The 24654-nt window shown below is 33.6% G+C and overlaps 1 protein-coding gene across 1 annotated transcript in view; it reads left to right on the top strand.

Annotated features, from left to right (window-relative positions):
- Positions 1 to 24654, top strand: part of ed (hemicentin protein echinoid) — a 209790-nt gene that overhangs the window by 181453 nt on the left and 3683 nt on the right. The window contains exons 4-8 of the mRNA XM_088224342.1: positions 9731 to 9927; positions 21119 to 22273; positions 22379 to 22953; positions 23373 to 23817; positions 23953 to 24336. Coding sequence (XP_088080468.1) covers positions 9731 to 9927; positions 21119 to 22273; positions 22379 to 22953; positions 23373 to 23817; positions 23953 to 24336 — 2756 coding nt within the window. The remainder of the gene's footprint in view (positions 1 to 9730; positions 9928 to 21118; positions 22274 to 22378; positions 22954 to 23372; positions 23818 to 23952; positions 24337 to 24654) is intronic.

Raw genomic sequence — 24654 nt, 5'->3', positions numbered from 1 at the left:
ATAAAAAAAAAAGTTTTCTTTCAAAATTTTGCTTTGATTTAATGGTTAGTTAGTTATAATTCCAATTATCCGGATTACTGCATATACGGATAACGTCTGGCACTCATTAATTCGGACAACTGGTTTGTTACTGTATATATAATTGATGATTCCAAGTTTATTACTATATCACTGGCAGAAAACGAAGGTACTAAGATTATCACACTGTGATCTGATGAATATTACATTCTGAGAACAGGCGTTGCGTCATCGTCTTTTCAGCCTTCCAGCTTCGTTTTTAGCGTCCAATTTCTACCTCAGGTGATAATAATTACTTCCACACATTCCAGAGAGTCCGCAGGCACTCCGAAGTTTATTCGGGTCCCGCTCGTAACTCCCTATTGTAATCCGGGTCCACTTGTGTCCTGAAGGACCCGAATCCTCGTCTAATTACTCACCTTTTCCAACGCTTCTACCTTCTCCATTATTTATTATGACCCCCAACCGTCACTAACTGAAGACAAGCTCCGTGTATTGAATAGAGGTCCAGCTCTAAAAGTTAAAGTCCATTTGAGATCCCTCGCGCAAAAGGCTTTGAGAAAACCGCACACTTTTGGTAAAGAGGGTCTGCTTTCTTTTTAATTAATTTTTACTGCGAGTCTATAATCACCGCTGTAAAACTCGGCAACTTAAACCGTTTCTCAATATCACTAATTAAAACTCGGTCGTAGATTGCCGCCTTTGGAGTTTGACAGAAAAGCGAATATTTTTATTAGATGTTTTTTTTGTGAATCACTTTAGTATTCCAAGTATTATTACGAACCTCTGATGATGAAAAATGAAAAATGATGAGATGCCGAGGTTAAGTTTCTATTTTGACGTCATTGAAGAATTATCAATGATTCATGATTCTATTATTCGTGAACAGTTTTGGATTCTATCTATCTAATGATCATGATTAATAAAACGGTTTCCTTGACCTACCTAATGAATTTACAGCGTGTATTAGTAATATGCGGAACCACCATGATCGGTATCAGCAAGATGGCATATTGGCTTATTATAATTTTTATTTAGAAGAGTGCCAAAATGAAAAAAAAACAATGGTTGCTTACTTCTTCAGAGCGCAAAGCTAGCTACCCCCTTCGCACGCATGTGTTTTTCCCTGCAGAGATAAGCAACCAATCGGTTTTGAATTTTTTCCTTTTAGTTTTTAAATGCTTCTACATTTATTTATTTATAAATTTATTGCCTACAATAAGTACACATTTAGTAACTGGGAATCTTTATAAAACCAGTGAATAGAAAATGAAAACGGAGTTTTCTCTGTTTAGGATAGTCTCCATCTAACATGGCTCAGCCTGTTCTAAGATGGAGATTTTTTAACTTTTAAAGCATAAGTAGTTATATGCTAATATAACAATAACAAAAAAAATAAAACTACTTAATTATAAATGCCTAGCTAGTCAAATGTAAGAAATTAAAAATCGTTTTTATACAAATATGAAGTATATATATGTGCCAAGAATACAACATATATAGTATATAATAAAAAACAAATGTAAAGTTATGAAATACATAAAAATATAAATAACATGTGTACCAATTATATGAAGTACATCGTTTATTGAACTACAAATATTTTTCAAAAAAATCTCGCTACACTAGATCTAAATTTGTTGCAACAGAGAGGGAAAACATTTTCGAGAAGGGAACATGACAGTCTAGGCATTTACAGGGCTTATGACCTTTCATTGGCTGGTTTAAGTGGCCACTTTACACACTGTAACATTCACCATTTCACTGTTTAATATTTAATATTCACCAATCTGCCTATGCTTAAACATCCACATTTCCTCAACTCTTTCATCGTTGATTTTTGTGAAGTAAAAGAGCTGAAACTTTTATTTTAGGGGTGAGATTCATCCGGCTGAACCAATTCTATGTTATTAAAAAAAAATACACATTAAATGCCCAGACGGCTTAAACAATACAAAGTTGCTTTTAAAATACATATTACAGTTTATATACACTAATAGGTAGCAGTTATGCCTTCCATACACAGTTAACATGTTTAAAAATATATAATAGGTGTAATTCAAAAGTATGCAATTGTATTGTATGAGTGTAAATCAATACTGAATAAATAAATACCAAAATAATTGGTACTCCAATTGCAGCGCATGTGGATCGTTTTAGTCATATAAAAGGAAACGTGATCAGTCTTACGAATTCGGTGCCAGTCCAGGAACGATTCAAAGTTTCTGTGTAGAAACACCTTTAAAAAAATTGAGTTGCCCCTTACAGAATTGAATTCGGGACCTCAAGCTTGGTACCTAAATGCGCCAACTACTACACAACAAGGCAGACGTATATTCACTAGTTTTTCTTTTTCAGGATTTTCACCTGAGAGTAGTCATCGAGTCAAAAACTCTCGTCTAGAGCTCTGGTTCTATTTCACACACAGAACTTTATTATTCATCTTCTCGGATACTATACACCAACCGGACAGTCGATAATAAGCTCGATTTTAATTAATTTTCGATAATATTAATGTGTTTATATTTCAACAAGTTGTGTTGATATTTTTTTTTTCAAAAACAATTGTGTTGATAAAATTTTGGTAAAGCGAACCTCGAACCTTTCATCTGGATCATATATCCTTATTTATTTTAAATTCACAATGATCTAATAGAAACAAAAAAAAATGTTAAAATAAAATCGTGAAATTCTGTAAACGGAATTTTCGAGGTAAGAATAGGGAAATATTACGTTTTTTTTTTACATTTTTAAATAAATTAATGTCTAAAATACTCTCATAGACATTTATTTTCTTAAAAAATAATTATATTTTTTGCCAATTATTAGTAGCATAAAAAGTATTAAATTTGTAATTTTGAATTCCCGCAAAAACAGTCATTGCATTAATCACGCCCCCTATACGTCACGATTCATGTTTATTTGTTCCTGCCCATTCAAATTCGTGTAGAATCTTGACGTAACAACTGTCCAGGCCAAACATGTTGCGTTTTTGGAGCGACGTATTTTTATTCAATTTCTTTTTTACACGTACGTATGAAAACATTTCTCCACAATATCCACATTGATTTCTAAATCTTAAATATATTTAATATATTTTTATCGGTATTCGTAGTATGTGATATGTCCCTATTATATAAAACAAAATCATGATAAAGTAACTATTCATTAGGTATGATTGTTTAACAATTTAAAAGAAACTTGATAGTTTCCCGTACCCCTGTAGTCATCAAGAAGTGCTGCTAAAGCTAGATAGAGGAAATTGTAGGCTTCTAGAACCTTTGAAACAAAGACATAAAATTATACGACCCTCGTTTTGAGGAAAACTGTCTTTCTTGAAATCAATTTCCTAGTTTTTTTCTTCAGCCTTGCAAATTTCAAGTCACTCCCTTTAACTCCAGTATCTTGATATTCATTCCAATGCCTCGAACCTTGTCCAGATGTCCCAAGGGAGTGTTCCTACAGATACTTACCTCTGCCAAATGTTTTCTTATTGAACCAATAATCATTTTATTAGAGCATTATACAGACGAATCATCTAAACCAGTAGTAGAGTCATTTGAAAAGGAATCATGTTTTGAACTGATTACAATGTTTAGAGTTGTTATTACACCAATAATCTTTTAGCAATAATTTTATTGAGGAAAACAAATGCGTAAAATTCAGATTAAAAATGTATAAGTTGCTCAGAAATAAGATTATATTATTAAAATGTATGTACTTGTGCATTTAAAATAAATATATAGTACATTTACATAAGCGCCGGAGGGTCTATGAGATATTCAAAACAGAACGCCTTGAATCTGAAATGTCTCATAAAAACCTCGTATGAAAGCATACAAATGTTCTTGCATTAATAAATATAAATGATTCAATATTTTAAACCATTTATTTTGTAATCAAACATTTCATTAATTTTTACTTATAATTATATTTAACACAGTTCTGACCTGTGGGATTTCCACGTTAGTTTAATTGGTGTCCTGATGAAGAGACGGGTACCTTTTTTAAATCAGTAGACAGAAAATTCGGTATGTAGTTGTATACAATTATTTATTAAAATTAAAATTATACATCATTCTTAAAATTGATTAACGTGAACGTACGAAATATAATTATATGAGTAGTTTTGAATATCTATGCATATAATTATCTGTCCCTCCAAAACTTTTTAGGTTTATCTACTGATAATTTGTTATGTACTCTTAAGTAATGGGTTTAAATGTTTATGTTTTTTTACATTTTTAAACTTTATTATAAAGGTACAAATAGAAAGTAGAAGCAGACGTATTATTGATTCCAAAAACAAAAATTACACAAAAACCTAAATTCAAATCTAAATCCAATTTGAAATATTTCTCCTGAAGATGGCTTTCGTTTTAAAGAACTTAATATGTTCATCCGGGAAATTGAACACTTTTTTGATATACTCAAAAAAGTTGCCACTGTTTTTATATGAATATTTTTATTATTTTTATGTTCGAGTACATAAGTGTTTTGTACTTTGTTATTATGATTATTTATATATTTTCTGAAAGGCATAAGCCGTTTAATAAATAAATATATGTTATGTGAAGTCGAACTTAGACCCTTATTTAAAATATCTTATCAAAGTATCTACATGTAAACCTATAGAAAACCTGACCAACTTCCTGTATTGGACAAAGTACCGCAATTTATTTATGTGTTAGTTATTTTATGAACGTAAGAGGGCGAATGAAGAAATGTAGGTATATGTTCGTGATTTTCTGATTGTGTGGAGGATTGTACGTGAATGTACATGACAGTGTGTGGTGAAAAAGTGGACTTATAATCGGCAAGTATTTGTTAGAAATTACCTTTATAAGCTTAACAACTTAAAAAAACTTTTATTTTAGCCCATGATGTTATTTTATCTAACTTAAATAGTGTCATAATATATCTGTACCTTAAAGGCTAAACTACTAAAGTCACATTGAACGAAAGTCATTTGAACCTTTAAAAAATTTCTAATGTAAAATAATGTGTTTTTTTAAAAATATATAGTAATAGTACATATTAAAATAGTGTATCTAGGACTACTAATTTTTTTTTGCGTGAAATCAAAGTGGACTTTAGATTTTTATTTCAATTTAAGAAAAAACATTTTTACTACAGAAGTAGGCTTTGGTGTTTTATTGACGTACAAAATATTATATTGCTATAATTACTGCATTTTAACTTGAAAGCGGCAAAAATTGGACTCACGTGTTTTATCCTCTAAGGCAGCGGTTTTCAACCTGGGGGGCGCTGACTATTGCCAGGGGAGGCGCCAAAAAAAAATTATAGAGTTATCATGCGATGGCTCACTAAAACTTCAAAATGACTTCTTAATTCAATTTTTTGATTAATCTTAGTGGAGAGTATGAAACTTTGTATTGCAAAGAAATGCAGGTACTTCTACCGATTGTGACGTCTTATTTATGCGAAATGGGCTATTCGGCACTGGCTGCAATGAAAACCAAATATTGAGCCAGGTTAGTAGTCGAGAAGGAGATAGGAGTGGCACTCTCCACATTGCTCACGAGATGTTGTTTATTGGCTCAAGACTTTGTGCCAATAAATAACAACAACCCTCGCATTCAATTTTTAGATTATGTACCATCCTCCAAAATAAATATACATGAACGTATATGTTACTGCATAACCTTGTTATTGTTATGTTTATTGTAATTTACAGTTTTTTTGTTGTAATAAAGTTTTCATTATTAAAAACGTGTCTATATTAATATACTATTAAAAAAATAAAAGATAGAGGCGCGGAACATTTTGTTTTTCGGGGAGGCGCTGTAGCATAAAGGTTCGAAACCGCTGCTCTGAGGTAACCGTATTATATCCCTTCATACCAGCACTTTTGATGATTGGGAATATTTTTCACCAACTTAATATGTATTGCAATATGTAATTTAAATTTATTTATGCTTCATTAAGTTAGTTCATTACATCTTAAGAATGAATATAAACTTTAAATAATATATAAAGAAAAACGATATATTTTGCCATAAATGAATCTTAAATCAAAGTAACCACCCGCCATTCTTTATCAGTATAAAAGTATGACATAAATGTAATGTAAATGACGCTCTCGTTACATTACTATAAAATTCACCACTTATTCCCTCACAACCACTATTCTCTACCAAGAAAGTTTTTTGTTACTTCTGAACAATGCTAGTATTTATTTCTGAAATAATTAATGAACATTAGTTAACTCGAATACCTTTCTTTCGATAGAAATTCGATTAATCGAAAATCTATTATGAATTCGTCCCATTATATCTGTAATCATTTCATATAGAAATACTCGTATAGAGCCATTGTCTGTTAATATTATTGTTAAGAGTCATTGTGTAATACAAATTGACGTTACTTCTGAATGTTTCGTGCGTACTCTACCATTATTTATTTAATATGAAATATGGTATCGGTAATCGGGAGATCTGTTCGGAGGAATATTCTAGGTTGGCATACAAAGAAACCAATTTTCTCAAACTCCTTAACATGTTGTTCCATATTATGTCTTTCTTCAACATAATGACATATTGGTTTGTATGTAATCATAATCTTGTATGAAGGCGTGGCTTGAGATCATTTTATTCTAACTCAACCGTTATATTTTAACTTCGAGTCATTGTGAACGTGAACTGTCTTTCTTAGAAAATATATCAACATTTATTTTCTGACAATTATAACATTTTTCTAGTGAATATTATAATAACAACATAGAGACAACGTCGTATTTTAACGGTTTTTTTCTTTCGTTTAGGTCCTCGTGAGTTATCCCATTTTTTAATAATTTTTGTTGACATAAACAGCAAATTTGCCTTTTACAAAAATTTATAACACTAGCATATTAAGCTAAATATTAAAAAAAAAAAACATGAATTTCCCAAGATTTATAAAAAAATAAACCTAAAAATTAAACAAGATTTTTTTTTTAAATGACCTAAAATTATACAACATATTCAGTAGAGAGTTTAAACAATTTAAGAATAAATGAAAAAACAAATTAAATAATAAAATATTAATAATAATATAACAAGAAAATCGTAAGTACTGTTTCATACAGCTGGGCAAAGTGAACAAAAAATTGTATATATCATGAAATGCATAAATTAATAAATATAATTACCATTCACCATCTTTGAAAAAGTTCAAAATATTATTATGTACCTATATTTAATTTCAATGTACCTTTGTAAACAATTATGAATCTAACCATTGGTTGTTATTACGATCTCCTGTTTTATGTATTAATACTCGGAGAAAATGTTTGGAAATCGTGATAATGAATAAATAAATTAATTGGTTGAAGAGTATGTCTTCACTATTTGAATATTTAATACAGTCCCTACGTATATTTTTAAAATGCCAAAAATCTGTCTCAATGTTTATAACAAATGATGATCGGACGAATTTTGATACTTAAGCTTTACAAATCTTAAATAAAGAGACACCATTTTATTGATACAAAACTGAACTCGAAATAATGCTCGGTAAAATTTATTATACTCTTCCCGAAATAAATCCTCGATTTAAAATTTAATCCAAAATTTACTTTGTAGCTATTCATTTGCAGGTAAACAGAGTCGCTGGATCTGTGAAGATTTCATCTTAAAAGCCTTCATTGAAGGAATTTATTTTCATAAATTCTGGACTACGGACTTGCGAACATAAACCGTAGCGGAATAAATAATTGTATAAAATGGTAAACCCACCTCACTTTGTTAAACGCTGAAGCCGTAAGGAAAAGTTCTAAATAAATTATGTTAAAGTTCGGCGTCAAGAACACACAATAGATCCGAGAGTATTGTCTGCACCATACAAGAAAATCTCCGCAGATTTTTATATTTTTCGTAAAATATTAACATATAAATTATTCTTCTTGGAAAATTTTTGGCAGTATTTATTTTTAACGTTGTTTTCCTTGCTTCGTACATTTTAGTCGAACATAACTCTTCAAACTTATTACATATCTGCTATGCAGGAGTGTGCTTCTGTTACACTTTACTTCGGTTTAAGTCAGAAGACATTCATAGAAAATATGAAGGAAGAAATTCACACCTTTGATGTACTCGTATAGAATATTAATAATGCCAAAGTTCCTAATGGAAGCTCTTTACAGATACGATGAATAATGTTCCTCTATTCTGTGTTCTTGGTTCGATTCAAAGATGTTTCAAAGTGTTTCCTATTATATTAAATCCGGTAATTCGTTACGACCCAAAGCGAGATGTAACTTTCATGTAATTAATTTATTTCACATCTTATTTCGATTTATAAGTACTTGATAGGGTATAGTTATGATTGTGGCTGTTTATTTTTACTGGCTTGCTATTATATAATTCAGCTTAAAAGCTTTTCGTAACCACACATTACACAATTCATTTGTTGATTTTTTGGTAATAATAATACGTACAATACATCTTCAATTTTTAGTCGGCACCTTATTTTCTTAGAGATCTTCTGCATATTTTTTTGTCGTCTTACTAATATTCGTTATAAGTAGGGAAAATACTTAAATCAACACTGTACTGCAGTGTTAAACCACATTCTTGAAATATTTATACAATATATATATAAATATTGATATTTTACAATATACCAATGTTCCACATCCACTTTACTTACATCCAATCGAACCCAGAACATGAAGCGTGGTAGGCGAACGTGCCAACCACTACTTGGAGGCTGACTTTTCTCCACTCGATTTACTTTTTCAGGGTTTATACCTTAAGAGTATTGAGTTTTTCTACTGACATTTCTTGGTGGAACTGCATTTTAACTATAATAATAAAAAGGGTTTCGTCGTGACCAGTCTGACGATGTCGGTCACGACAAAACCTTATAAAATAATTATAAATAAAAATGGAATAAAACTATAAAGTATTTTTATTATTATAACCTAAAGAGTAGCCATCGAATCAGAACCACTTGTCTAGGGTTTTAATTTACATATGTTTTTATTTATGTTTTTGATTTATATATAGAAGATTCCCGACGGGATGTCGGAACATAAAAAAATATAACTGTGCTCTATGATAAAATTGTGTATTTGGTGCAGTAAATAAAATAAATAAAAAAATAATATTTTATACTTGGAAGTGTATTTTTTATCCGCCGGGGGACAACAATTATTGTCTCCCAATAAGCAGGAATGTCGTGAAAATATGTAAATGATGTGAATCCATTTTTGACTAGTTTTTATATTCTATGATATTATTGCTTCAATGGACGACTTTAGATACTAAATATACAATTACCTAATGATATGATAAAAAAATAACGGTAAAAACCGTTGTTCTACCCCTAATTCACTTTTTTTATATTTCCTCTCTTTTTTTTATTAAATATAAACGAAATGTTTAAATTTGCTGTTTACCATATATTTATTTTTCAAATTTATTATTATGTTTCTGATCCTATATAATATTTTTGGTGACATACTCGTATGTCTGTGTTTACTAATTACTCGTCCCAACTCAACACAGGACTTTTAGTCCCATGGATATATAAAAAACGTTAACTTTGCGGTCAAACCTATTACTAAAGGTTATTTAATATTTGTATATAACGACTTACTGACCTTTCTACGAACGGGGTACGTCTCGAAATCGGTAGACAGAAAATTCAGTAAGTGGTTAAATACCAAGTAAATAAATTACGAAATAAACTGATTTCCCCCTTGTTTTAGGTGGTACCGAGACGGTTCAACTTACCCCCTTGAAGCCGAACTTGTGAGTGGTAGTTCCCGCTCCGAACCAAGCAGCGCCACCCTCACTCTCAGTCCTTCCAGAGAAGACGACGGCGCCATCTTCAGGTGTGTTGTATGGAACCGCGCCTTACCAGAGAGGGAGAAACTCGAGGCTACTGTCACACTCAGTGTCAACTGTAAGTATTCTCATTTTTTTTTTCTTTCAGGGGATGTTTTTCAGCGTCTCTTTCTTTCGGTCCTCACTGCTTTTTAACTAGCCATTTATGATGTGTAATTCACATCTCCTTTAATTTGATCAATATACCCTTGGCGGGGTAATTCTCTGTGATCCGTGGCCTCTAATGTTCCTTTTAATTAGCAGGGTTCAGTTTATACAACATGTTACTAGATTGCTGCACAGGACTACACGAGAGTTTATGACTTACTCCAGGTTATGCAGTGAACCAAATTTAATTTCATCTTTCTTATTTTGATGCTTGGAATTTTTTTTTCTTCTTGTTTGCCTATATGTTCCATTAATTTTGTAACCAGTAAATCTTCAATTTGTTAGCCTAAAAACAGGGTCTTGTCGGGCGGCAAATTGTGAATTGCAAATGTAAAAAATCTATATATCGTAAGCATACAAAGAAAACTGACCAAGTCGAAATTATTGTTTGTTGGTAAATCGAGATTGAAGTGTTTGCATAGTCACAAACTAATATTTTTGCTATTTAGTACACTTTTGATTTTAAATTTACTTTGCTTTACATAGACAAAGAATGAGCAATGAATTGTGTTAATTATTATTATTATAGATAACGTATATAGCGCCATTTTTGTAATATAATACCTCAAGGGCGCTTTACAAAGTGATTCTATAAATAAATTTGATTTTAACTTTTTGAATTTGTAAACAATTTACTTTGTCGTGACATGCTACAGATTTATCAAAATGTTTAGCTTTGAATTTAGTTTTGATTTTGCTATGATTTAACTTGTGAAGTCACTGGCGAAGTAATCTCAAAATAATTTCAAAAATTCGTAGCTCGGATAATATGATCCAAATATGTTTTTTAAAATTTGGTTTAGTTTGATAGTCTATGAGAAATCGTAAAAAAAATATGAGCCCGTTGCGGTGAAGCGAACTGACATTTTAAATGTGAAGTAAACTCATTGCTTGATCTATATACAATTACCAATTTTGTAAAAAAAACTTTGAGATTGTATGTGGTCTTGGTTTTTTTCTAGTAAAAGATAACCTCCAGCACGCTGTGAAAATTGCAAAAATTTACTTGGTTAGTTTTTCACGTATGCTCACGACATGTGTGTATTGTTTTTTAAAACATACTAGTATTAGAATATGTCTGTGAATCGTTAATAATACCGACTTTATTTATTTACATTTTAATATGGAAAATCACCAAGTGCTTCAAATTTTATGTTTGAAATATAAGAGTTTTCCAATTAATGTTATCATTAATCATTTTTTGTATACCTGCATTTTGGTTTTATTTTATTAGGTTTTTTTTTTTTTTTTGTATTTTATGTATTTTTTTGCTTCATTTTGTAACTCGCGTGCTGCGGTCAATTAGAAAAGATACTGGCCCAGTTACATTTTGTCACACATGTGTCGATGTGAGCGTTTCTAGCAGTTATTGTTCCAAAAATAATTCAAATCATATACTGTATTTATTTTTATTACAAAATCACAATTATTGCAAATAGTCTACACTACTTACGCACTAAAAATAGGTCAAACGGTTGCAGGCAAAGCAGTGATTTGTGTATTATATTTAGAATATTTGTGTACTCGTACGTTTCTATTGGTTCCTAGTATATGGGTACCGCTTGTTCTAAAGAACCGATGTATCATGGCAAAAAATAATGTATTTGCACTATAAATATTATATTTATATGTATACAGAGTGTTCATTATACCCTGTCACACCTGAAACCACGATGATCAGTATCAGCAAGAAGACATATTGTCACATTAAAATATTTTTTTAGAACGAATAAAATTTTAATAAATGAAATATCAAAAAAAGCTTATTGTTGCTTACTTCTGCAAGGGAGTAACAAGGAGGGGAGAGGGAGGAGTCAGATACTGCGCCGCGCTCCTCTCATTTCTCCCCTGCAGAAGTAAGCAGCCATTTGTTTTTTTAAATATATATATTTTTTTAAATCTTTGTTCTAAATAATTTGTTTTAATATGCTAATATGTCTTCTTGTCCAAACTGATCATCGTGGTTTCGGATGTGGCAGGGTTTAAAGAACACCCTAAATTAGTATCGAAACAAAGATATTAGATTTGCGAATTATTGTCTTAAAAAACACATCATAGAACGACGGACTTTCAATATAGATAGTCATCACATTAAAAAACTATCATGCATTAGGATTTAATCATTGGTCCGTTTGATGAGATCAACTGTGCCAGAAAGTACTAAAATATTATTTTCTATGTTTTTTAATTGCTAACTGTTTGAAATAAATCATGTTCCTTCAAGTACCTTTTTTTCTACCACAACAATCAAATATTCATACACAATAATATGTTTTTATACATTGCCTTTATTGATTTTAAAACCTCCCCACGATTCGTTACATCTTCGGCTAGACATTGCGATTTATTTCATGATTTGTTTTCTGTCCATTGTATTTCCTTTTCGTTATTGACTATTATTACTTATAAGCTATATAAAACTGTAAGTTTGATCGTAGGCCTTGAAATTATCTCGAAATAGAAATGTCTACAGCTTATCGCAAATAATATCAAATAAGATTTAACATATCACGTATCCTCCGCACCTTATGATTATTAAATAAAAACTGTATAATTTGATAAATATTTTGTATTTGCATAATGATTATTTTTGTTTCATCAATAGTTAAATGAAACCTAAATAAAAATGAAAAATTGTTTATATTAATATTTTTGTTTTATTTTATTTAGTTCCATGATTAACAAAGTCTAATACACTATTTACAACACAATATTTACATCTATACTTATTCTAACATTCTTTATCAGTAATGTGATCATTATTGTCCTTATTTATAATATGTAAACTGTTATTTTACATTTATATACACTTGTATTAACTTATGTATATTCACTTATCTTTAGATATATAACTCTTCTGCACGTGTGATGTCACTGAACTCCTCCTAGACGGCTTAAACGATTTACGTGCGGTTTTTAGCGAAATGTAGATCTTTACGCTGCGCGTGTTCGTAGATATTAAAATCTTCAATCTAATCTGTAAAAAAAATTAATAGCATAAATGTTTTATTCATCAACCTACCAGGGTTACATTCGACGAGAATGCGTATACTAAAAAATTGGGAAGATTTTTCAAAAATATTTATTTTATTATAATGAATGACCATGGCAGCCTCCGTGGTGTAGTGGTCAAGACGCTTGACTCACAAATGGGAGGTTCCGGTTTCGATTCTCGGTGAGAACACAAAAATTAAATGTGATTTTTTTAAGCCTGGGTGTTCTGTGTTGTAATCCATCACGGTAATTGGGCCTACTGGCCTGTTGTGCTGCAAAAAAACAAAAAAATATGAAAATGAAAATTTTATCAAATTATTAAAGTTTGATACTTACTTTTTTCATTTAGTCAATACTCATTTATACGGTTTTCATATCATTAGGAATTGACCTCAAAAGCAGGCGTGAGTTACTTTTGAGGATATAAATATAATATTTATGAAATTGTACATCTAGCACTGACGCGACGCTGCGCTGCGCTAGTCGCAAACTTTCTACATACTCGTATCTGTGCACATATATTTTTATTGCTGCCATATCAATATCTAGGATAGTATTTTCCTTCCTGGTGTAGGTCGCCCTTTGAAAAATTCTTCAGAATACGTGGGTTCGTCGAGTGGCACGTTTTATTCCCCAATACCCTTAGTTCTCCGAGCGGTCACGTGAAGGCGATGATTAGGTACGGCTCCATACTAAATGCGGTCTGAAGAGAGACTGAAATTTGGCATTCCTCTAAAAACCACCTTCCCAAATGGCGAGAAGGGTCGCTCACACATTTCGAGAATGTTCTCTCGGAGTTCGCGAGATATCGCCTTATCTAGTTCTTTACGACTTTCTTTTATATACTTCTTTCCCTAGTATGTCGTCGCGTCTCGTCGAGCTTATAATTTAATTACTAATGAAAATTTCAACGAAATTTTATTTAATAACTTTTTACTTGCAAACCATAAACTCCGACTCGAATTACTAATTTCAAACTTTTTACTTTTCTTTGATGACCATAATTATTTGAAATACCTTGTACTCAAAATCGCGTATGCAAAATTAAATTATTTCGCTTTATTACTTCGGCAGCGAACCTACCTAAAGATATAAAATATAATTTATTTTACGTTAACATTAATTTCCGTGGCCAACCGTATCGTATTATTTACTGTTTGAATTGATGAAACTGCAAAGCTTAGGAATCGTTATTTATATTTTATTAGAAAAGCCATTAATGTCTACAAATTTAACAGTTCGTAGGTCTTTATTATCCCCGGTTCACAAAGGATCTAAAGGCTCAGTCAGTATAAAACGGGCCTTTTATTAAGGCAGCGCTTACTTTTAAAAGTTCCGAAATCCTTTGATTGTTCCAACTCGGCTTCGAAGCGCATGAAATGTTGACAGCACAAATGAACAGAAACTTTTCTCGAAAACCATTTGGATTATTTTGAAGAACTTCATCGCTTCAACTCGGGGCTTAAGTTCGGTGCTAGAGTAATAATTAATCGTAACGAAAACCGTAGAATATTTGATATTTATCGCTGTCGAATAAACGATCGATATTTCATCGAACAGTATCGAGCGAGTGACTGCTCGTTTGTGCTCCCGAGAGAATGCAAACAATCGATCAATTCTCGAAACAATCGGTTTAGTATTCTGGTACCGACGATTTAAGTGACTTAAGAGTCTGTTCTTAACCCTTCGGGGGCGATCGACATCCGAAGCGCGCCCCTCATTTAGCGCTGGTAGAGTACTTCCGCCCCTTAGGAGTCGGTGCTATTAGGCAATTCCCAGTTCCTAAGTAACAATCGAAGCTTTCGTCTTGCCGTCTTCGGTGCACGCCCGTGTCGTTGTACCGAAAGAATGGGGCATTACGACAAGCAGTTACTCGCTTTTTGCGCCTGCAAGTTGGCCTTATTGTTCCCTCTCACTCGCGCAGGTAGATGGGTCCCTAGCATATAACTTTCCCGGTTCTCTCTTCCTCCCGCGATGCAGTGGGATTGTTCGCGAGCCGAGTCCTGCGCTAGTCGTAGAGGACTTACAAATGCTCGAAATAAAATGAAGCATTAAGCGTAATAAAGCGAAGAGCTTGTTCGAGGCGAAGGTATATTTCAACTGCTTTCTTTGTTTTTTTTATCGCCTCTGAGGATTGTTCGCAAATTTTCCTTGCATATTGGTATACAAACACGACGAAACTCGAGAGGTTTCATGCTTTAAAATGAGTTCATTTATTCTTTGCGAGTAGGTTTATACCTACACTCTTACTAAGTTCATTAAATTAATTACTGATACTTGGTCAGTTTCGTAGATGTTTCAACCAATTTCAAAATCGCGAAAAATTATTATACGAATTTGTCTAAATTTATGTAAAAAACGACGACCCGCGATGTTAAAATATTGTTTTTTTATGTAGGTGTAAATGATGAGTATTTTTTTCTAGAGTTCTCTTAATTAGAGTGCCCTCGTTCCTTCATTACGGAAGGATCGCTTTGAGCATACTTATTAGTAGTGTACTTAATGGTGCTGGAAAATTCGTTTCATTTGTAAATGTCTCCTAAACAATACACAGTTAAAAGGCTGTATTCCGTAGACCGGTATGTGGGGAATAGTCTCCCGCTATACAAACCAAGCAGTTACACGCCATTTTATCATTTAGATTAGTGAGGTTTCCACGTAGGAGGAGAAGCAGAGCGTTTATTCGTTCGGGAACAATCTAAACTGGAAGACGTAATAAAGGCTGACGTGTTAACAATGGACCCCGTATGTTATTGTTGGTCGGTTTCGGCTGCACGATTACCCCTTAACCCCATGCGTGTATGATTCGCGACGGTTTTCCTGTTTCTAAAATATTAATTCTCAAATAAAACGCGGGGGTCTTCCATTCGCGAAATTGCACCCCGGCACTTGACAAAATAAAATATTCCTTTACCTCGTTTCCTAATACTATTTAAATATAGATGTGGCAACATATACATATACAGTCGAACTTGGTTATTACGAGAAAGATGGGACCGATTGAATTTGCTCGTTATAAACGTTACTCGTTATACCAGAGAAATGTATTTTTGTACAATCGGTATTGCACATTGTCACTAAGTAAACAAGTAAATATGGTCCATTGATGGAAAATCCTGCGTTTCTTCCGGTACAAAACCATTGGAGCAATGCGTCATCGACAGTAGTACGATCGCACTTTCTAAACGTTTTTGTGTCCGTGATATTCTTTTTAAATGCAGACAAATAAATATCCCTATTTTTTCACAATGTTGACACTGTGGATGAAGATAGAGAAAACTTTGTTCACAATTCCATATTTTTCACGCCACGTTCGATTTCAAGAATAATTGCCACTTTTCCACGAATTGAGAGACACTTCCTCTTGTCAGTAGACATGTTTATAATTCAGGGGTTAAGTTTTTACTGATCTGGTCTAGAACTCATTTGACATCACCCACTTGTAATGTTTATTGTGTATTGAAATAAACATAGAACATTAAAAAATCTAAAAAACCCCATTAAAACCCCAAAACAAGCATGTCTCTCATAAACTACAAAAGCAGCTGTCAATTGTAGCAATGTGCCGAACAGGCACTTACTAAGTTCACAAAGCTTGGATTTTTAAAAACCATGTGTGTTCATTTTTTAATATTGTCGGCGAAAAATCCAATTAGGTACTTAGACACTTACATAGCTATCATAAACACAATCTGATCCCAACGCCCGGCGGTATTTATCCTTTACGTTAGCCGACCGTTTGGATTTTATCACATAGGTTTTTATTTCGAGAATGATGTTTTTAAAAATTGAAGATTTTTTGTGTAATTTTTGACAATATTTTTGTTCGGTATGTCCGAGAAGTAGCTCGTTATAACAGTGAATAATTGTATGGAAAAAACCATGAACTAAAATATCAACCAATGTTTCCTCGTTACATCAGAGATCTCGCTATTTCCGTGATCGTTATAACCGAGTTCGACTGTATATATATTAGCATGGCTATCGCGCGAGAGTTTCTTCTTATTTACGTTTCAGTAATAAATTTGCTTTTAAAGTTTAACTCGTCCTGTTTGAATTAAAGGTACCCGAAAGGCTCCCAACACGCCCGGAATAATCCCTCCACGGGGACAGCGGGATAAATGAAATCTTCTAAAATATTTCTCACTTGATTGAAGGAGCATTTCTGTTTGCAGTAGGTACGGAAACTATTATGAAAATATATTCAAGCTCTTAATCTTCTTTATACGCGGTACTGACAGACCGAGAACACTTAATGTTAACCGGGTTTGCAATACCGCCGAAGGTTTGTGATATGGATTTTATTTAACACCAAACGACGAGTACGCTTTTGCACTAACAGTATACGGAAATTGAAGCAGGAGTCGCGTGAATTTCATTACTTTCGATTGCCTTATTCAACTCATCCCTAAATTTGATAACCCGACCTTAGTAAACGAAATACTGTTAGCATATTTCGAGGGATTCGTTCATCCTACTCAAAAGCGGTGTTCCTCGTGAACATCATCGATATTTCGAGCCCGGCGTATAAATCAAATCGAAACAACAACGAAATCCGTCTTCATTTTCGCTCCCATCAGATAAGGACAATTTCGCCACGAAACGGCAACATTTAATGTAATAGGAAAATTCCTTATTCGTGTATTGGGCGCACAAGCGTAGGTTCAAAGTATAGGATTAAAAATGGCGGTGCATTATCGCGCGAAAGTGGAGCTTTGTATTTTTGCGTTTAAAAGTGAACATCCGGCAGGACCTGTCACGCGACCTCGCGCGGGTAAACTTTCCCGGCACTCGGGGGGAGACACTCGGGAAAGGGTGTTTAATTTAATTCAATTTCTGAGCAGTATAAACAGGATGCTTTGCGCCATTGTCTCGTTAATACCGGTCGTTATCTGGCAGTATTAAGAATTCCGGCTCTAGCTCGCCCTGCAGCGAGTTGACCGCGGAGAAGCCGAGGATAATGGCGAAGCGTTAAATCTATTTCCTTAACCGGAGAATACCGCGCGATAAATTACGGTTGAAATTGTAAAATAGCCGAGCTTTTACAATTTCCTGCGCGCCACCGTTTATCTTCCGCCTTCTGCCCGGTGCAGTCAGCAGTCAGGAGTGATAGTGGCCCTGAGCAGGGGGAGGGAGAAGGGAGCCTCTCACCGAAACATTCCTCAAATGTTTTCTGACCATCACATTAAATAACAGCGCTTTAATACGACTGTCGGATCTTACTTTTTGTCGTTCAGTTCAACTTGAATATTTAGAAGCATTTTCTCTTTTATCGAAACACTCCAACTCATATCAAATATGATCGACGAACACATTCAACACACACAGTTTTTATTCGTATTATGACGATATCTAGACTATGTATTTTCACACGGTAAAACGTCGTCGTAATTACGAGTATATTACATAATGAACTAATCGTATTATGATGATATCCATTGCCGTTACAACGATTCATTGACTGAAGACTTGTGAGAGACCGTCGATAAACAGCGTCGGTGTTAATGGACGTCTGCAAAACAGACCCCACTTCAACAGAAATGCTTTTATGGAAGGCTGCCGCCAATCGTCATCTATTAATCCTCTCGAGAGATAACTGGCTCTCTCCTCTCTCCTCTCTCGCCTATCTCATATCTCTAGAATTCGAGTAACGGGACTTCCACTCGAACTAAACGTGGAGACTGCTTTACATTCACTATCCCGAACACTCCACACTAAATCCCAGTGCCAGAGATCGATGCATTCGTTAAATCCTAATACCCGCCCGCATTCGGTCAAAAAAGTTTCGAGTGCCGAAAAAGAAATTCACAAACTAATTAATATCCTAATGTCGTTTGACTTATTTTCACATCTTAGCTACAAACGTTAATGCGATTATTAATCACGGGTTGTTTAAAATATTCCTTTTATTTAGTAGTAGTGCAATTATGTAACACAATAATAAAATGCAATATACTTTAGACACGGGTCATATTTTGTGCCTTGTATTGATGACCCATTTTTACTACTACGTAACTTCAATTATGATTCATCACGAATTTTACTTAAAATACCCCTAAAATTATCTTTGAAGTCCTGACGATAATAATGTAAATTATTGCGAGTTACATTCATAGTATATAGGTATTATCCAAGCCCTTTTGCACTTAAAGGATTACTTTGAAGAACAGTTTTAGTCTCAGATGGATTTTCCTCCCGCCATTAAAATTATATTCCTTGCTTAGCGTAAGTACCCGCTGATTAAGCGGCGGAACACATTAATTCATTACTTGGTTCAATATACTTTTACATAACAGGTGTCTCAAATTATCTTTTGAAATCCCGCTGCCATCATTATGATCATTTAGCTGCGCCCTTTAGTTACCAGAATCTTGAGACTAGAAACGCTCTTGGTTTATCCGTTTTCTCTTTCACCTCCTTCGTCTCATCACTCTCCAAAAGTCAGATATTTTCTTTCCCCTTAAGTCGATATTCTCTATTTCAGTCCAGAGAAGTAAAACAGTAAATAATTCCTTTATTTACTTTCAAATAACAGTTTTTGTTTAGACGCGTAGAATTTACAGGTACTTACTCTTGATCTCTAACATAAAAACTTCCCTAAATCCCTTTTGGCATTTACTCTGAAATATCAATTTATGATTCCGTCCTAAACAAACATCTTAAATGGTAATACTATTTATTTGTCATTTTCACGTGTTGTCCGAATCTAAAAAATGGAAAAATCTACCCGTTTATTATATTTTTTACTCTGACATATAAACGTTATTTAGCTACTGTAAATTTTCGTCAAATTAAACCCACCATTTTCTCTCTTGTTATCAAAGTGAAACATGACAAAACTTCAGCTGTACCCAGCATCCGTTACTTATTAAATTCGGACACGGTTTTATCAATAACCCTATTAGCAATCATTGTTTTATTTCAGTTCTAATAAAATTTGGACGTTCACCCTATTTGAATTTAGCAATCGTACTATTTAATTATTTACGTATTGAATAAAAACGAGATGAGGGTAAATTAGTTTCATGGCCGCTTTAAAATTTAAACAAACTGCCACCAATGTACATGATTAAATAACTCGATCCATTTCTTTATTAACAATAGATTTTAAGCGAAATATTATAACCCAAATTACATATTATGTGGATCAAAATTTTAATAGGATGCTTGCGCGTGAATTATTTTTTATTCTTTAAGGCAGTATCCGTAACCTAATATACACCACATGGCCAATGGTAAAAATAGCTGGAATATTCACGCCAGATCTGTTTACAGAAGCTACTAGAAGCTGCTCTCAACTTCACTAATATTTATCGATCTAGATAATTGAACCCGTATAGTTATTAGCGTCTGGCATATTATATTATAATGCGCGTATATCCTATCTGTGCCCATTCGAACTTGTTAACTTTAGCCATTTCATTTGGCTTTTTACTTTCGATATTCATTTTGGTAGATATTAACCTAATTTTATACCAACATAAATTATATTACGCTCTCTATTTTGTTATTGATTCCGTCATGATTCTACTTGATATTGATAAAAAATGCTTTTTCGTGTGGTATATACATAATGCTCCTAAGAAATATTTTTTTTATTGTTGCTTTCCTCACATTTTCGCTTTAACAGCTGCAGGTACTTTTATAATATTTTCAGTAAATGAACTATCCAACTGTCTTGTTTATTTTAGTTTTATTTTTTTCCGTAAGTCATTTAGTGTCATGTTAAATAAGATAGTGAAAGAAATTTTAATTGAAATAGCTCTTTTCAGTAAACTTTTTATTTTTGTATTCAGCTAATTATTCTTTAATCGACACCGTAAAGATAATATTTGACTTAAACTATTGGACGGAAAAATTCTTAATAAAACAAAAATATCCTAATTTAATTATGACATAAAGTTTACGTCGAACATTAATGTTAAAAATCGTAAAACTGTAAAAGTCCGCTTCGAAAAATTATCTTAAATAATCTTTATTATTCCCTTGATAACGGAACTGAAACATTAAGGAGTAATTTCGAGTGTACCTACATATCTGTTTTATTTTTTATTTGGGTTTCCGATTGTACAGCAATGTACATTATTAATGATGGTTTTTTATTACAGATTTTCCACGGGTGGAAGTGGGACCAGAAAACCCCCTGAAAGTTGAAGTAGACGGGACGGCTACTATGGAATGCAAAGTTGATGCGAAGCCGAAAGTTTCCAATGTCAGGTGGACTCGCAATGGAAAGTTTATTTCGACATCGTTTACCCACACGCTCCACAGGGTTTCGGTCCAGGATGCCGGCAAGTACACTTGTTCCGCCGATAATGGCCTGGGAAAAGTTGGAGAGCAGGAAGTTTATTTGGACGTATTGTTTCCACCTAATGTAGTTATTGAATCAAAGACTAAAGAAGTTGAAGAAAATGGTCTCGTAAATATTCGTTGCAACGTAACAGCTAATCCGGAACCGATTTCCATCGAATGGACTAAAGAAGATAAAGCCGACTTCAGGCAAAGTGGTGATACTCTACGTTTACCGAAGGTAACTGCTGAATCGGCCGGCACTTATATTTGTCGCGCCACCAATGTTATATCTTCCGCTGGTGGAAAGCGCTTAGTCAAGTCTGGAATGTCTTCTGTAGCAGTCCTCGTAAGGCATAAACCTGGAAGAGCGCGCATCAGTCCCGATCGTCCGATTGCTCAGGAAGGCTCTGGAGTGACACTTTCTTGCGCTGCCAGTCCGCCTGGCTGGCCTGCTCCGCAATATAGATGGTTTAGGGATGGAGAAGCCCAGGGAGCTCAATCCACTGTTCTAGCTACTGGCAACAAGTACACAATTCCTAGTGCTCACCTCGGTAGCGAAGGAACATACCACTGTCAAGCGACTAATGAGCTGGGTCATGGAGAAATGGCATCTATCAATCTAGAAGTCCACCAGCCACCTAGATTCCAAGTTAAATTGCAGCCTCATATGACTAGAAAAGTTGGGGACATGGATTTCTCCGTTAGTTGTAGCGCGCATGGTAAACCCAAACCTAATATAAAATGGCTTAAAGGAGGTCAAGAAATTTCTCCGGAGCCAAATCTTTATGAAGTCAGAACTGATACTACTGAAGGAAGAAATGGTGTGGTCAATGTGCAGAGCGTTTTGAAGTTTAATGGCAAAGCTAGAATCGAAGGTAACCAACTACTACCTGAAGACAGAGGAGTGTATTCATGTGTTTTTGAAAACGAAGTAAAGCGAGCTGAAGCAAGTATGCACCTGAGAATTGAACGTGAGTTTATTAGTTTTAATTTTATTGTATTATTGAATATTTACATAACATTATTTTCAACATATTTTATCTCAAATTTTCTACATTATTTTGTTTTGATTTCAGATGAGCCAATTATCTTACACAGATACAATAAAGTTGCTTACGACTTACATGAAACTGCAGAAGTAGTTTGTAAAATGCAAGCTTATCCCAAGCCTGAGTTCCAGTGGTCTTTCGGTACCAACACTGCACCTCTTCTCATGTCTTCCGAAGGACATTATGAAATTAATACAACCACCGATAACAACGACATGTATATGAGTGTTCTGAAGGTATCTAATATCAAACATCAAGACTATGGGGACTACTATTGCCGAGTAATAAATGTTTTGGGATCAGTGAAAGCTCAGATTAAACTTCAACCAAAAGGTGCCCCTGAAAAGCCACGAAACTTGCAAACCACTGAGGTTGGACACAACTTTGTTACACTTTTGTGGGAACCTGGGTTCGATGGTGGATTACAGAATACCAAGTACTTTGTGTCATACAGAAGAGTGGCGATGCCTAACAATGAAGTTGTAACTGGAGACTGCTCCATGATGACATCTCGGAATGGTGAATGGATGGAATTCGACTGCCAGAGAAACGTACCATGTAATGTTACATCGTTAGACCAGCATCAGAGTTACGTTTTCAAGGTATATATATGTTCATATTTAAATATAATATATAATGATTTTCATTAGATACATTCATGATACTAAACATTTGTTCATACTCATATTACTCATTCATAATTTGATAAAAATAATCAAAGAAAAATCATTTAAAATCAAAAGTGATTGTCATTTATTCATTGGATTTTTTTATTTTTATTGCAACCGACAGCATCTGACTTATGTTTTCAAGGTAAAAAGAGGACAAAAAAATTTATGTGAATAATTACGAAAAAGCTTTATTACGTGATTTATGTTTATAGACATTTTACTTTTCTTTTTTATCACGCATTTTTAATTTTCGCACCCTGAAGTACCTATAATTACATACTGAATGTGTTAAGAATTATTACTTACATATTTTTTTAAAAATTCAATATTAATTATCATCTGATTTCCAGGTAAAAGCCTTTAACACAAAAGGAAACAGTGAGTTTTCCAATGAAATTTCGACTACAACCAAAGTAGATAAAATTCCATCTCCCGACCAAGTAACATTTGACCCCAGTACGAAGACATTGTCTCTCAGTGTGGGCTCCACTTGCCTTGCACTTATTGGAGTTGTGGAAACATTGGTAAATGGTCATACAACCCAATCAATGTGGCAAGTCATCGAAACAATTCCTCTGCATGTATCTGGAAACGGCCCCACAAACAAGGAAATAATTATAGATCATCTTGCGCAATCTTCAAACAGAATGGGAAGAAACGGTGGACGCTCATTAGATGAAAACAACGATGTTAATCCCAACCTCGTACATGTTGATGAACTTAATCCTAGAGTTAGGGTAAAGTTATGCTTGAGAGTCAACCACGAGCACTGCGGTGAATACACTGAAGCCGACAGTAAGTATACTTCAAATGATATTTTTAAATGCACTGCGTTTTTTTAAACTTTTTAACAATGTTTAAAAATGTTCTTGGTTGAAGTTCTTTATTAATAATGTGAATTTATAGTAACTGATCCCTCTTTTTCTACAGTCGGTCCGTCATACATCAAAGAAGCATCAGCTCTAGCGACACCTACTCTGATCGCTATAATTGTATCATGTGTGGTGTTTATACTTTTCATCGGCTTACTGCTTATGTTCTGTCGTTGCAAGAGGAATCAAACAAAGAAGCAGAATGCCAAAGACTATGAAATGGACTCAGTCAGACCTTCCATGGTTGCTTCGCAGAACCAAGCTCCTCCACCGTACTATCCTACAACGGGTCTTGAAAACAAAGCTCTGGAACATTCCATGGATTTAGCTTTATCAATGGAAGATCCCAAAAATGCTGTTTACGCCACACAAAATGGATATGGATATCATGTTGCTCCCAACGTACAAGGTCACCCAGGCCAAAATATCAATGGGGGTGAATGTAAGTATTTGTAATTGATTTTCCTGATTCTTTCGGTTTTCTATAAATGTTGTTCAATTCATGTTATTCGTGTAATAATCATCCTTCATCTGATTCGCTTTGCAATATTAATTTCATTGCTGTGTTTTTATCACTTTTCATAAACAATATTTTTTTTCTCATGCATTGCTCAAAAGGACTAGCTGGTCGCTATAATATCAAAGGTAAAGGTTTTCAAGGCTATACTAGCTTTGTCATCTGTCAGTTTGTGCATGCGATAGAACATTGCATGATATAAATTAATGAAAAAAGTACTCATTTTCAATTGAGGAAAAATAA

This window comes from Micrasema longulum, unplaced genomic scaffold (assembly GCF_059751315.1).
Source record: "Micrasema longulum isolate JH-2025_06_02 unplaced genomic scaffold, ASM5975131v1 h1tg000279l, whole genome shotgun sequence".
In the NCBI taxonomy this organism is placed as follows: Eukaryota; Metazoa; Arthropoda; class Insecta; order Trichoptera; family Brachycentridae; genus Micrasema; species Micrasema longulum.
Note: the sequence above shows the minus strand (reverse complement) of the source record. Positions and strands in the feature narration are given on the sequence as shown.